This window comes from Simochromis diagramma, unplaced genomic scaffold (genome assembly GCF_900408965.1).
Source record: "Simochromis diagramma unplaced genomic scaffold, fSimDia1.1 OVJJ01000320.1, whole genome shotgun sequence".
In the NCBI taxonomy this organism is placed as follows: domain Eukaryota; kingdom Metazoa; phylum Chordata; class Actinopteri; order Cichliformes; family Cichlidae; genus Simochromis; species Simochromis diagramma.
The window spans coordinates 7,449,522-7,464,096 of NW_024386773.1; the positions used below are offsets into that span (position 1 = coordinate 7,449,522).

The 14,575-nt window shown below is 40.3% G+C and overlaps 1 protein-coding gene across 10 annotated transcripts in view; it reads left to right on the forward strand.

The window, feature by feature from the left end:
* The window catches only part of eif4g3a (eukaryotic translation initiation factor 4 gamma, 3a), a 65,783-nt gene that overhangs the window by 44,964 nt on the left and 6,244 nt on the right, over window positions 1-14,575 (forward strand). For all 10 annotated transcript variants that reach the window (XM_040005701.1, XM_040005755.1, XM_040005727.1 and 7 more), the window contains 11 exons: window positions 565-684; window positions 2,026-2,181; window positions 2,366-2,563; window positions 2,893-3,039; window positions 3,148-3,384; window positions 6,680-6,784; window positions 8,916-9,054; window positions 9,339-9,451; window positions 11,848-11,938; window positions 13,703-13,820; window positions 13,942-14,165. In XM_040005701.1, coding sequence (XP_039861635.1) covers window positions 565-684; window positions 2,026-2,181; window positions 2,366-2,563; window positions 2,893-3,039; window positions 3,148-3,384; window positions 6,680-6,784; window positions 8,916-9,054; window positions 9,339-9,451; window positions 11,848-11,938; window positions 13,703-13,820; window positions 13,942-14,165 — 1,648 coding nt within the window. The remainder of the gene's footprint in view (window positions 1-564; window positions 685-2,025; window positions 2,182-2,365; window positions 2,564-2,892; window positions 3,040-3,147; window positions 3,385-6,679; window positions 6,785-8,915; window positions 9,055-9,338; window positions 9,452-11,847; window positions 11,939-13,702; window positions 13,821-13,941; window positions 14,166-14,575) is intronic.

Genomic DNA, 14,575 nt, shown 5'->3' on the forward strand with positions numbered 1-14,575 from the left:
ACATGCCCCTCCCCCATCTCTCAAAAAAGAACAACCAGGCCGGCGAACAGTTGATTGGTACAATCCCAAAGTCTCATTTTCTCTGTGGGAGAAAGTGAAATCTCACTGGAAAAGAGTCAAGAGGAAGTCAAGGACAGCTGAAAGACAAAGAGCTGGATTTGTTCTTCTCTCCTCCCCCACAACTATCTCGCTCTCTCCTGCGTTCCTTTCTTCTGTCCTCCCCTTCCACATCTGGTTCTGACTTTTCTTACTGTACGGCCCGCAGACCAAGCAGAGCATAATTTATTACCGGTGCTAGAAGAACATATAAACAATAGACTGATAATGTAGTATGACTGTCATTTATTGGAGGCCACCTTTAAAAGTGACTACCGGGTTAGAAATTCATCCTTCCACACACACAAACACACTCACACACGCTTATTAGGCTCATCTTGCCCTGTTGCCAATATTACCAGATTACCAGGGTATCACTGCTCCCCCTGCTGTTAGGGTTACCTTGTGTGTTTATGTGTGTCTATGTGTGCGTTTGATGACATGTTCTGTATGTTGTGTTTCATGCAGATGAACCAAAACAAGCTGCCGTCTCGAGCGGTGGATTCCAGGGTGATTTCCAGAGGACCCGATTTCACACCTGCTTTCGCAGATTTTGGGAGACAGATGTCTGGAGGACGAAGCTCTGCGGTGAGTCACACATGTACTCGCACAAGCTGCCACAGTCATTCATAAAATCCCACTCACACTGCTTCTACTCCAGTGTACAGTGTAACACAGTTAGTTGTACACTTGTCAAGACTGAATTAAGCTAATCAAGTGTGCCCCTATTAACAATCCATAGGGTTAATACAGTGTTTCTTACAGGTTTGGGTTGCACCCACGTTTGTCTGCATTCTGTGTTAACGTTCACTGCACCATGAGAGATTTGCTTAAGGGCAGGGTTTTGTATCCACAATGGAAATCTTAAAACGGAAACCCTATAGCTACAAGATCAATATATGAGACTCGATAAGAAAGGTTAACATCTTCAAGTAAACTATGGATGTTGAGCATGTGGCTAAAATGTAACCTAACTGAGTGGTTTGTCAGTTAGCTGGATGTTGAGAAGTTAAAAGAATACAATATTTTAGAATCTATATAATATATTTGACAATGTTTTTTATTTTCTTAGTTGCAAATATTTTATTTCTCCATTACTTTGTGATAAATTAATCATTCTTAAATTATAGTAATTAAATTTAGTAATCATAGTACGGTGTTCAATCAGTGTTATTTATTGATTTATTGATATATCTATTTATTGATTAGTACAATGGTAATATCTCTTAAACGAAGTGTAATGGACTGTAATTTGATTTAGCACGTTAATACATGACAATGGCGGAATATAAGCTTAACATGCCAACGCACAAGTATATATGCAAACAAAACCTCAGCCGCTACTGTGGGGATTCAGTGCAGTATGCATTATAATCAGATGCCTCTCCCATGAGTCTCCCATTCCTCGATACACTCCAACTTCACTATCTTGAGATATAATTGGCAGGAACCAGCTCTCCACCTGCTGTGGGTCCTCTATTAACTGTCACTAGTTGTGTTTGAGTCCATCCGATTGCAGGATAAGATCCTCTCTGGAAAAGCAGCTGAGGATCGCCACAATAGCAACCTGGCCAAGAAGCTAGCCAGCACGGAAAACACGATTCAGGAAGTGGTAGGGCTAGCTGGTCAGGTGCATTTGAACTTTCAAAATAACAATGGGAGGAACTTCCACTGGCAAGTCAATCACAATCAAATGAATAAAAAAATGCTAAAGAGAGTCACGGAAAATACTTGGGTGGTTTGTAGCCACCGACACACTGCAGTCTATTTAAACAGAGCTGGAATAATTTATACTTCAATGAGTGCCTCCTGGTAGTCGTGTTGTTTGTGTCCTATTGTTTTTCCTATTTCCTATTATTTTTATTATTTTTTATGTAATTAAGTCATGTCATGTTAACTCTCTCTTGATTTCTTCCATTATATTCACAGATAATGAGCATTGGGCAACGACGGCCTCCACCCAGGAAGATCATCATGAACGTGGTGGTGAATGATGATGTTCAGCTAAAAAAAGCAGAGAATGCCTGGAAGCCTGGCTTGAAGAGAGAGAGCCTCGCAGAGGATCCAGAGATTCAGAAAACACAGGCAGGGCCAAATATACCATACACAGCCAGCAAAACACACAAAATAACACATAAAAGAATACAGCAAAAATTAGCCGCCTAAATAATTAAACCTACCACTAAATGAACTCACTCAATATACAGTGTCTGATTGATAAGCTGAGTTATTAAGTTCTATTTATGATTGCGTGATGGCTTCCCTACAGGAGCTCTTCAGGAAAGTACGGAGCATCTTGAACAAGCTGACGCCTCAGAAGTTCAACCAGTTGATGAAGCAGGTAACAGACCTGACCATCGACACAGAGGAGAGACTCAAAGGCGTCATCGACCTGGTCTTCGAGAAGGCCATCGATGAGCCCAGCTTCTCCGTGGCTTATGGAAACATGTGCCGCTGCCTCGCCACGGTAAGCCAATCACCGTCTCGATTAAGACGCAGAGCTGTGGTTGTGTTATGCTTTAAATTATACCGTAGGTATATTCATTCTAAGTTACTATTATACTATGCTATTATATTGTTAGTATTGTAAATATTGCATATAAATAAAAATGGGTTTAAAATGACTTTTTACATCTAAAAGGGTGTGCTTTGGTGTGCTTTTGTATAATTTTTTTTTTCTTTAGTATAACATGAAAACTACTTCAGTTGTTTTGGTCTGACTTGAGTCTTAAAAGATTCTTAGGGATGTTGTCTTTTCTCTGATTTCTCTTTACTACAAACTTTGTTCGCGTACAGCTCAGAGTGCAGATGACAGACAAACCCAACACCACAGTGAACTTTCGCAAGCTGCTGCTAAATCGCTGCCAGAAGGAGTTTGAGAAAGACAAGGTGGACGATGTGGTGTTTGAGAGGAAACAGAAAGAGCTGGACTCTGCTGCATCGGTATGTCATCTGTGACTTCAGAAGTGTTACTTTGGATTTTATTTGGACTATATTCCATTCCTGGCAAGATAAGATTTTTAAACTTTGATGTTTCCTTGTTTTCTTTAGGTGACTGAGCGTGAGCGGCTTCAGGAGGAGCTTGAGGAAGCAAAGGACAAGGCCCGGCGGCGTTCAATCGGCAACATCAAGTTCATCGGCGAGCTTTTCAAGCTCAAGATGTTGACAGAGGCCATTATGCACGACTGTGTGGTCAAGCTGCTCAAGAACCACGATGAGGAGTCCTTGGAGTGCCTGTGCAGGCTACTCACCACCATTGGCAAGGACCTTGACTTTGAAAAGGCAAAGGTGAGCTGGCGGAGAAGGTTCTTTTATTAGGTTGTTAATATATAGTTTTAGTTAATAGTTTAACTATTATGTTTAATAGTGAAGTTTAAGTGTCTTCAGTGTTTGGGGAAGTATTTAGTTACCTGCTGAGACTTCAAATGAAAAGCTAAGACTTGAAACAGGAGGAATTGCACTCAAATATTGATAAACAATTAGCATAAAACACCTCAGAATCTGCAAATTGACAATGTCTGACCTTGTCTGTGTAAGTTTTGCAGAGAAATTTACATCCAAGGTGTAAAAATGTGGTTTATGGTCATATAGACTACACCAGGGGTAGGGAACGTTAGTCCTCGAGAGCCAGTGTCCTGCAGGTTTTAGTCAAGACATGTTGAGGAGCTAATTTAGCCATTTAAATCAGCTGTGTTGGATCAAGGACACATCTAAAACCTGCAGGACACCGTCTCTCGAGGCCTGGAGCTCCCTACCCCTGGACTAGACCGTTTTTGGTTTGGGGTTTTTTTTGGGGTGGGGGTTCCTGGAGACAAGCATTGAACCCAAGGCATTTTATTTTGGTCGTATACAAGTTTATTCATAGTTAGCTTTTAGATGCTGGTATGCACATTTAACTTATAGACGTAATCAGTTAGCTGTCTCCTGTTTTCCAGTATTTATGCCAAGATCAGATAAGCCTCTGCTGATCATTGGTACAGAATTTATGCTGCGTGTTGTATCAGAGTCAGGGCAAGAAAGAGAATCGGTGAAGGTAGATGTGATTGACACTTACAGTAATGTTACATTTACACTGATTCGTACATACTAGCACAAACCTGAAGGCTGTTGGTGTAATGTGCTACACGCACAGTGTTATTCATTACATATTCAGAGGTGATTTGACATTGCAGCGAGACCTTGAACAAACCTTTTATCTGAGGCTGTGTTAAAAACTTAAAGCCAGACTCGGAAATGAAAGTGAACGAGTTCAGACAATATTTGGATGGATAGAGTCAAAGGTGAATCAATTTATATTTATGACACAGGCATGGCACTTTGACATCATTATGCCTGTGCTAATATCCACCAAGGTAAGCGTTGGCTGTGCAGCAGTTAAGTGAATCTGATGAGGTGAGGTGAGATGAGGTGATTCTGGTTTACAGCAGCACAAAAAAAGAAAAAAGAAGTTCTGTTGGGATTTGATCCTTCAACGGTTTGGCTACATTCAGTTCCAGAGGCAACAGAGAAGCTCTTTATATAGGTTATGAGGAAACGGGGATATCCCCACAGTGTCTCTGCAGTCGATGCTCTGCTTTGTTCTGTCTGACTGGCTCTCCTGTAGATATCAGTGACTCTCAGCTGGTCACAGAAAGAGTCCTTAGATGCTTGGAGAGACATAACTGACCTAAAGGCCATACTGCTCTCTGCTGCACTGTGATGTGTGGTTTGATCCTTGTCATGTACCAGTCACCCTACAAAAGACAAGTCCTCTGACCAGCAGGGAAAACATCTAGGACTGTAGTCAACCAAGGAAAATCTCAACAGACTGACATCATACCTACTCTTTAACCAAAAAGATTGATCACTACAGGGGAGGGGGTTGTGTGTTTTTATGAGTCACAAATAGACAAGTAAAACTGGTGTTTGCAGTGTATTAAATCATTTAAACCTCGCTATGTTAAACTGAAATTACAACAACAGATGCTGGAGCTGGTGAAGCTGTGGCTGGATGCCTGTGCCATTGCAAAACTGTTATTAGGTTAAGCGTATTTGAAATATGCCTGTTCTGATATGTTCACAAAGCCTGAAGAGGTAATCAAGGAAGCTGGTGGAACATTCGAGCACAGACAGCTTGTGTTTCAGCTTAATGAAAGATTTTAAAATTAGAAGATTTTGCTCAACAAAACTGAAGCCCAAACAATGAGTCTTAAACTTCCGCCTGATTCCATCAAAATAGAATGATTGCGTGATTATTTTTTGGTTTTGCCATTTTGTCCATTTCTTTGAATTAACAAAAAGTTCCTGTTTTGTAATTACAGAACAGTCTCTGCAATGACTTACCGGAAGTTTTTCTCTAATTTTCCATATTTAAGCCTAAAGACTTTCGTTTACTACTGCAGCAGCATTTCTTTATCACGAAGAAAAACTGAGATGTACTGTCGAAATCACACTTGTTTTTCTTATGTTGCGATATGTCAAGGATTAAATGTGTAATTAAACTTTACACTAACCTAAAGGGGAGTTTCACTGGTCTGGCACACATAAGCTCAAGCTGGGCTGTATGTGGCCCACAATGTAAAACGAGTTTAACATCCCTAATTTAAAACATCAACATCTGTAAAGTTGTTATATAGGGGGGAAAGTCTTTATAGAGGCCTCAACCAATTTATGCTAGGTTGTTAACATGTTTTTAGTACTATGAAGTTGGGTTGTCAGCAGTGAACAACACAGAGGAATTTTTGTTTTTGGCACTTTAGCCTTGGCTTCATGTTTCAGCTCCAGAAGTTGCTGCTTGGTTTTCTTTGACATGGTTTCAGTTGATTTGTAGCAAAAGTTCAGTAAATGTGAACATTGGCTTAGTTAGACAAACCTAATGATGACAGCAAAGGCCACAGTTGTGATATTTGGGTCTTTGTTTGTCTTTTTTTAACATGTAGTGTTTTCCTCCTGCTGTCAATAACCAGCCCCACAGTGCCACTTCAGCCTACTGGTTGAGCAGTGAGCATATGCCATAAAGCTTAAATGCAGCAGCCCGGGTTTGAGTCCAACCTGTCGCCCTTTGCTGCTCCTTCGCTCTTCCTCCCCTCTTTCCTATCAGCTCTGCACTACTGGGCTATTACTGTAGATAGAAGCAGAAATTCCCCAAAAAGTTACCAAAGAGCTAACCAATTGGCGCAAAGACTGCACCCTTACAAAAATCTTATGAACTCAGCGTAACCACTTAAATCTGCTTTGTTTGCTTCTGGAATATGTTGAGAGCCATAAAATCCTAAAGAATTTGATCATAAATCAGCCATTGTTCCCTTTTTAGATGAGTTTTATCTTGTTTAATCTCATTATTTCCAGAACATTTCTGTTCAATGGCGAGCTATTACGTCGAATTGAGTCCATCCATCTTGGGTTATTAGAGTTTTTGTTCTGCTGCGTCCCAAAATGTTCCCATTTAATGTTGGTTGGTCAGGCAGGTCCCGCTCCACGTAATAAACTGAACAATCAGTCAGTAGAATGAAATAATGTGAGTCACTCAGACCTGCTGTCCATTAAAGAAATTGAAAATTTAACCTTTGTATCTCAAATGAACCTCGTCTGTCTCTTTCATCAGCCCCGGATGGATCAATATTTCAATCAGATGGAGAAAATCGTCAAGGAGAGGAAGACTTCATCTCGGATACGGTTCATGCTACAGGACGTTATAGACCTGAGATTGGTGAGTGTGTGCATTTCTGATAATTGTTTTCAGTGGAGAACCCAGCCCATGTTTAGATGAACTAATAATGCATTTCCCCCCACGGAGGTTTATTTCATTGATTTTTCCTGCATGTTTCTCTGAAACATGTGAAATATCAGTGTTTTGATCTAGTATTGCTCAAATGATATCTACTCCACCATTGAATCTTTACACCTTCTGGTAAAATACATAGTAAACAGTAACAAACCTCAAACAAACATGACCCTGGAGCATTTAAATACCTGACCTTGTTTAAGCTTGCATGTGCTGATCACGTTTTAGCTGTATACTTCTGTTTTTACGAATGAACTGATGAAAACTTTAGAAAAATCCGGTCAGGATATTTTACTCACATGTTGCACACAGCGGAAAATAGTCAGCTTCAAATATGTTCCCACTACAGGTGTGCAAGCAGTCTGGATAGAGAGTCTAAGATGCAGTGCACATGTCACATGTTCAGTGGCAATAAATGCATCAGATTACACGAGCTATTCACACATTTGCACAATCAAATATCACATAGAGTTTGGAACTGTCAGATTCAAATCCAGCTAATGTCCATTCTGTCTGCATTTGCATTTGGTAAAGTATTATTTCAATTTAAAATCTCAGTCTTAAAATACAGTGGCCAGTTAGCTCAGAATAAATGTATTGTTGGCTAACAGCAAAATCAAGATGGGGAAATTTTACTACAAAATTCTTTAACAAAATACCTCAAATATATCGAAAAAGCTAACAAGTTTCATCTCTAACCCTGAGGAGTTGATGTGCTTTTGTTTTTCCTTCAGTCTTGTTATTAAGTTTGTTTTAAATTTAATTCCGAATGTGGCAAAATAAAAGTTGTAATAAGTCTTAAATCTAGGTTGTCTTAAGCTGTGGGAAATCTAGAAGAGAAGCTTTAGTAAAAAGCTGCTGGTGTTTGTTGTCTTCTAAATAAGCATTGACGTTTATTCACTGCAGTGCACAAAAACATTAGACGCTACCATAAATACTACTGTGTATATTCCATTCAATTTTGTAGATATAGCACCACTTACTATGCCACTATGCCCAGTTATTATTTTATCACTGTTTGCAATAACCTCTGAAGAAATTTATGTGGAGTCTGATGTGAGTGTCAGTTACCAAATCAGTTAACAGGAAGTGGGTATATAAACCATTCCCAGTGATACTGACTTGCTAACAAGGTGCAACACAGTTTTTAAAAAACATATCCTTAACACTTGTACAGAAGCTGCGTGCATCGACTGCTTTATTTATTTTAGAAACTGATTAGATTGAGATGTTTAATTACATAGACGTCAAAAACCTATAAACATGTCTAGTTTAGAAATTGGAAGTTGTTGATTGGAAAACATCTTCATAGTAAAAATAAGAAGAGGTTCACAAGTAATAAATCCACCTGTAAAGCTTGGGGATGCGGTTTATTTTTCCCCTTGTTATTTGCTTCTGTCTCTGGACCGAACCAGCATCTCAGTGACGGGTGCTTTTATGGGTTTTTGTGTTTGTGTTTAGCTGTTGTAGCCTGAGTTTAAAAGCCTAATGAAAATGAGACAGAATTGTCAGTTCAGCTTCATACATATATCAAACCTCATCTGTGGTGTCGCTGTTAAGGTTGATATTGTGTTTTTCCTGTAGATGCATCTGCATTGATTAAGCTGAGATTGCTCCTTAACTCTAGCCTGACACAAGTTGTTTGAATCAGCGTCAGCATCTCATACGCAAAGGAGGAAAAATTCAAATCCCTGTTGTGCTACGTTCCTGTCAAATTTGAAATTGAAATGAGCAAGAACGTACTTTGTTTAAAAACAAAAACCTTCATCCTCAGCGTCATAGACGCGCACATAGATATTAATAACAAATGATGGGCTGTCGCAAGTTGAAAACCTTGTTAACACATCTTCTGTCAGGTGTGGTCACTCATTAAATTATTAGTGATTTTCTTTTGTGACTGACAGCTTCTCATATGTGATCTGATCTGTGTATCATGATAAAACAAGGGAAATACGGTAATTTGCTCTGGTTGTTGTTTCAGTTGGTTTATATCTGACTGACACTGTTCGGTGTATTTTATGAATCTGGTGTTTGTTTGTTTTTCTCTCTTTTCCAGCACAACTGGGTTTCCAGGAGAGCTGACCAGGGCCCGAAAACAATTGAGCAGATCCACAAAGAGGCTAAGATTGAAGAGCAGGAAGAGCAGAGAAAAGTGCACCAGCAGCTGCTCTCCAAGGACAGCAAGAGGCGGTCAGGTCAGGCCTGCAGTCTAAATCCTCTTTAAGGCTTAGAGTCATATCGGCACAGCTACAGTGACTCAGGAAACCTGCAAGTATACAGGCAGACTTCCTGTTCCTATAGCCCGCAGAGATGCTATTGTGCCCAGCAGCAGAAAGGAAGCCCCCCTACCCCCTCCCATCTGTCAGATGACCTATAATATTTCATCATGTGTTTAATGCGTGTCTGAAATGATGAAAAATGTTCAGAATTGTCGCTGAATTCCCACGGAAGTATATTTTTCCTGCTTTATGACCCTTAGATCCACGAGATCAAAGAGATCAGCGTGGGCAGAGAGAAGAGACCTGGAACACTGTGCCTATGACGAAGAACAGCAGGACCATCGACCCCAACAAGATCCCAAAGATCTCCAAGGTGAGACATGCTGCCCATGCTGGTCGTAGCCTGAGATGAGCTTCAGCCATTAGTTAGAGTGCCACCAGCTGGAAAGACAAGAAAAACCTTTAATAAATCTTAAAAATGTTCATTATGCTGTAAGTGCCCTTTTTCTACTGGAAGAGAAACTCCTACAGAGAAACTGCCTGCAACATCATGATACATCTCAACCTGTAGGATTGTCAGGATACTCAAATTCCAAACTCTCTGCTGACACAAAAAGATTTTTAAATATTTTATTATTCTATTAACAAGTACAATGACAAAACTAATAACATAAATATATATGTATATTTAATTATGGTAGAAGAAGAAGAAACTAATTGGAAAGTTAAAATGAGTTTTGCTCACTTAAAGTGAACAGATCAGCCTTTTTCTCCTCCTCTGTGCACATTGCACGGCCTCAGTCTGAAGCTCTTCTATTTCTCACAACAGAAACATATTCAATTTGGCTGCTCTGCTCTCAATTTCACTTTTTATTTGCTCAGATTAGTGCTCTGCACTCTGGACTCTCTGTTCAGTTCAGCTATTGCTCTGCACAGCCAGCAATCCACCTGGTTTTCCACATGCTCCAAAATCTGTCTGTCACCTGACCAGCATCCCAGCATCCCGCCATTGCTGGGGTTTTTTTTTATTTTTAATTTATTTAAGTATTTCTAGTGGCGTTGAAATAGAGTCCTTGGAGTTTTTACGTACAAATAGTGGGGTTTGTTTTTTTTACCCCCCACACAGCAAAATTCACTATGTGACTAGTAAACTCTGTGATGTCAAAACAATGATCTTTCAACTGAATTTACATATTCGGCATGTGGGCAGTGTTGCAGGAAGGCACCTCTGGCCGGTGAGCAAAGATTTTGTTGATGTGGGCATGAAAATCCATCCGTTTTCTTTGCACTTTTAGCCGATACAATGACAATCGAGTTCATATTGTTTCCTGTGAATACTCCCCCTCAGATCACTCAGGACATTACATTAGAACTCCTGGCTGACAGTCTCACCCCGAGGGACAAATTCAAAGTGAACAACACGTTGAATGTTTCTTTTTTTTTTTTCTTTTCTTAAAAATGAACATGCACCAGGTCTCACTCCTCACCTGAGACCATGACTTTGGCCTGAACTCATCAAATGAAAACTGTTCAATCATAACTGGAGGTGTAGCGGCCAGCACCAGTGATGACTGTCCCTCACATGAAATTGGGGTCAGTTTGAAACAGAATTGATGTTTGCTCTCGGCACAGGTTTGAGCACCCAGAACAAGTGGTCAGAACTTCCAGAGTGAGATCTAAAAATAGCAGACTGTCTAAACAGTTTTAGTTTTGTTTTTTTTAAAGAAAAATCATCATTATGTTGATTAGTTCTTCTCCTCACAGTTAGCAAAATCACTTGTTCTCAGACTGAGGAGTTTGGAGCATCGTGGGAAAACTAAGATAAAATAATGTAATTTTGGAGGGCAGGATAGACGAGATTGTTGTACAGACTTTTTGTTTCTCACTAAAATTAAATTTGGATTCTTGTTAATAGTTATTAAACAAAATTGCAGGGTATGGGTTTAAAAAAATTTGGCCTCAAAAAAAGGGCATGCTAGAAAAGGTTTGAAAACCTGTGAGTTAGTGAATCCGTCAATTCAGGAGGCACCAGTGATGGTGGAGGTATCAGAAATGAGCTCTAATTAGAAACCTGTCACAGACGGCGACAGTGTTTTGTTGCAGCATGTTGTGTAATGGGTCTGATGGTGTGTGGGTAATGTGCGGCTGCTTTGTTCTCTCAGATTCTCAGACTTGGCTGAACTTTCTCAATTCTGCATTGTAATATAAACAAATTGTGGGATGGTTTTCATGTTGTGACAAGTTTGTTTTCCATTCAACGTGTTTGGTTTTTTCATTTCATGTTAAAGCCCCTTTTCAGCTGGCTGGTGTTTTTTTGCACACAGAAGATAACTGTTTACGCAGACTCAAGATGACTCTTAAGGAAAATCATAACTGGGCCGAGTACATTAATGTCCCCTGTTCCCATCTACATAACTCTACATGCTCAGTTATGCATATACTGACATCCTGATGGAACTATAACTATTGCTGGGTAAAAGAAGTTAGTTCATTTTTGGAGCGCCCTCTGCTGGAAGCACTCTGGCAGTTTTAACTGTTAGTCTATAAGAGAGAACCAAATATCCCAGAAGCTGTCTGGTATAGAGGCAGCATTTTAGGTGCTATCGTCATTTACAGCCGCATTTAACTTGATGCTTACACTCACGTTACATTTTTCCTTTGGCCTTATAGCTGTCAGTCTTCCTTGTCCTTACTTTTAAAATACTGCTCCTCTCCAGCTTAAAAGCAGAGATTCTGAAGCTTTTTTTCTGAATTATTGTGTTCCCGCAGCCTCAGATGGATGAGAAGATCCAGCTCGGCCCACGGGCTCAAGTCACGTGGGTGAAGGGCAGCAGCGGAGGAGCCAAAGCCAGCGACTCAGGTAAGATGCCACAACAAGCTATAACATCATTAGCAAAACTTGGAAAAACAGAACCGAGCACACTGTACAAACTGTGGTCGTCATAACAGTCTTTTCATCTCGAGTCTCAGAGGCTCATTAGTTGTACTAAAACACCAAAATGGCAAAGTTTGGAGCATCGCTCACTTTCAGCTGCTGATTTATTGACACTAAGTCAGTTTTGGCAATTTACAAACATCTTTCAAATACAATAAATGGCTGTCAGTGAGACTCGATGGAATAACATTAGAAATTATAAGAAATACATCTTCAGTGCCTTGTGACTGGCCCCCCAAAAATGTCGAAAATCAAGTCTGATGGTGAGATTGTAGCTACAGCTGGCTCAGATGTGTCACAGTAAAAGCATCAGGATGCATGAAGAGCAGGTACTGTGTGAAATTTTTGAAAACAAAGACTGCTTTCTTCCACACTCTCCACGCTCTGACCTGTGGCTGTTAGGCTCCGTCTCCACAGGAAGCATCAATTTTCTATACAAATCCTGTGAAGCTCGGTGTTGACAGCGCTCAAAGTCCTCAGGGCAAAAACTCCCCCAGTGCAATGCACTCGCAGCACTTTTAGTTCAAAATAATTCAACCTTAGGAGCAGCATTGCTTTGCAGGCATAAACACTCCTCTCCATAAATTGAGATTTATATTTAAAAAAAGTTCAGCTTGTGAGTTCAAGGCCTTTGGTGGGTGACAGTGTGCATCAGCATGATCGGTTCACTTTCACACAGATGTCTCAGTAACCATCTGTAGCAATGCCTAGTTTTAGTTTAGTTTAGATTTATTGACTGTATTATCCTCTTTGTATAAAACCTCTTTGGGGAATGCCAAACATTCCTGTATGCAGGAAAAACTGTGTAGCTGTGATTCCCAATGTGTTGCTTTTTCCCCCTGGTAAATTGGGAAGGTGTTGCTGTTTGACCTGGAAAGGTCTTTCAAATAACCATAAATGTTTTATTATGAATTACTTGCAATCAAAAGTATTCAAAGCCAATAAAAGAAAGCTTTGATTTTACATTTTGTCATATCCTTTATGTATCTGAATAGCTTTTGATCCACTGCTGTTTTATTTCTTTTGGTTGTTGGGTAGTTAAAGTTAATGGTCTGCTCATTAGTTGCTGAGTAATGGAGCAGTAACTCTCGGGCTCTCTGGAGTTTACAAGAGTGGGACCTGCAGATGAAAACCATGAAATGATAAGTATAGGTGGGTGACAGAAGCTTTTCAGGGCCGAAGTGGATTGTGGCATTCATACGTTTGGGGGTTGGCTGGACTTTTAAAGCTGCTATGGACAGATTATGCTGCATAGTGACTGAGTCGAATCAGCACTCTGGCTGATTTGACACTGTTGGGATTTAAATATATATTTTAATGCTTATTTTGTTGACTATATTGTATTATGTATAAGAGAGGGCCAGCTTTGAGACTAGGTCGCAGGCTGACAGGAAACTGCATGTTTTTGCAGAGCATGGTAACTGCAGGCAGAAAGTGAAACTAAGCAGAGTGTTTGATTGAAACTTAAAGTTTGTGTGACGTCTATATGAATAACTAGGCTTCCTGTTTGTGCTTCAGACCTGAGCTAGTGTGTTCGGGTCTCCATATTCCAGAATATGTAAAATTAAAGATCATTTTGTAAGTTATACCACTTTGAGCCGTGTCTTTCTTTGCCATAGGGAATACATAGAACTGAGATTTAATAACACCAAATGTGATCACTCCTCATTTTTCTTCTTCCTGTTACAGACCTGTCACGGACAACTGGCCTGAACCGTTACTCTGCACTGCAGCCGACACTCTCACCTCAGCCCTCCACTACACCTCCCCAGAACCCAGAATATGACTCCAGGAGAACTCTGGGAGGGTACAAAACAACTCCAGCTCTTATTTGTTCCTCCTGATTGTCTGCTGATTTCTCAAATATCCTTTTATTGAGCAACATCCTGTTTGACTTGATTTTTTTTCCTCCCCCCCTTCACAAAAAGTCGTGCCAGTACAGGCAGAGAGCGCAGTGACAAGCCACTAATCTCTGCAGCGCCATCAGCACGGCCCGGACCGTTCATCAGGGGAGGAAGTTCTAAAGAGCTGCTGGAAAGTCCGAACCCAGAGGAGCCGCGAAGAGACCGTGAGCGAGAGGGAGCCGAGCCCCGGAGACCGAGTGTCACTGAGGACAAAACGGAGATGGAGCGCAGTAGAGTCAGGGAGCCTGGTGAGAACACAGCTCAGCCTCTGCAGTTTACATATTTCATTCAGTTCTCAGGTGAAAACAAGCGAAGCCCTGAGTTTTTGGTCTTTACAAGGTAGCCCACTTCTTCCCAGGGTACATTTCATGTACAAAAGTACCATCAATCAAATACCTTTCATTCCCGGACATTGGTACTCAGATAGTGAGAGAGTCTGAGGTCTTTTTAAATGAGCATTGGTAGGAAATTTAAATTCTCAGGAACACCTGATTTAGTGCATTTTATAGAAAATTTGTAGTTTTGTATTAAAAGAAACCTGTTTACATTTTTAGGGTTGTATTACCATATACACCTCGCTTGTTGACTTTATATAAAAGTAGTAAACCTACTTACCAGTTTGAATTATTTACTTCAATATTTCTAAGGTCATCTAACA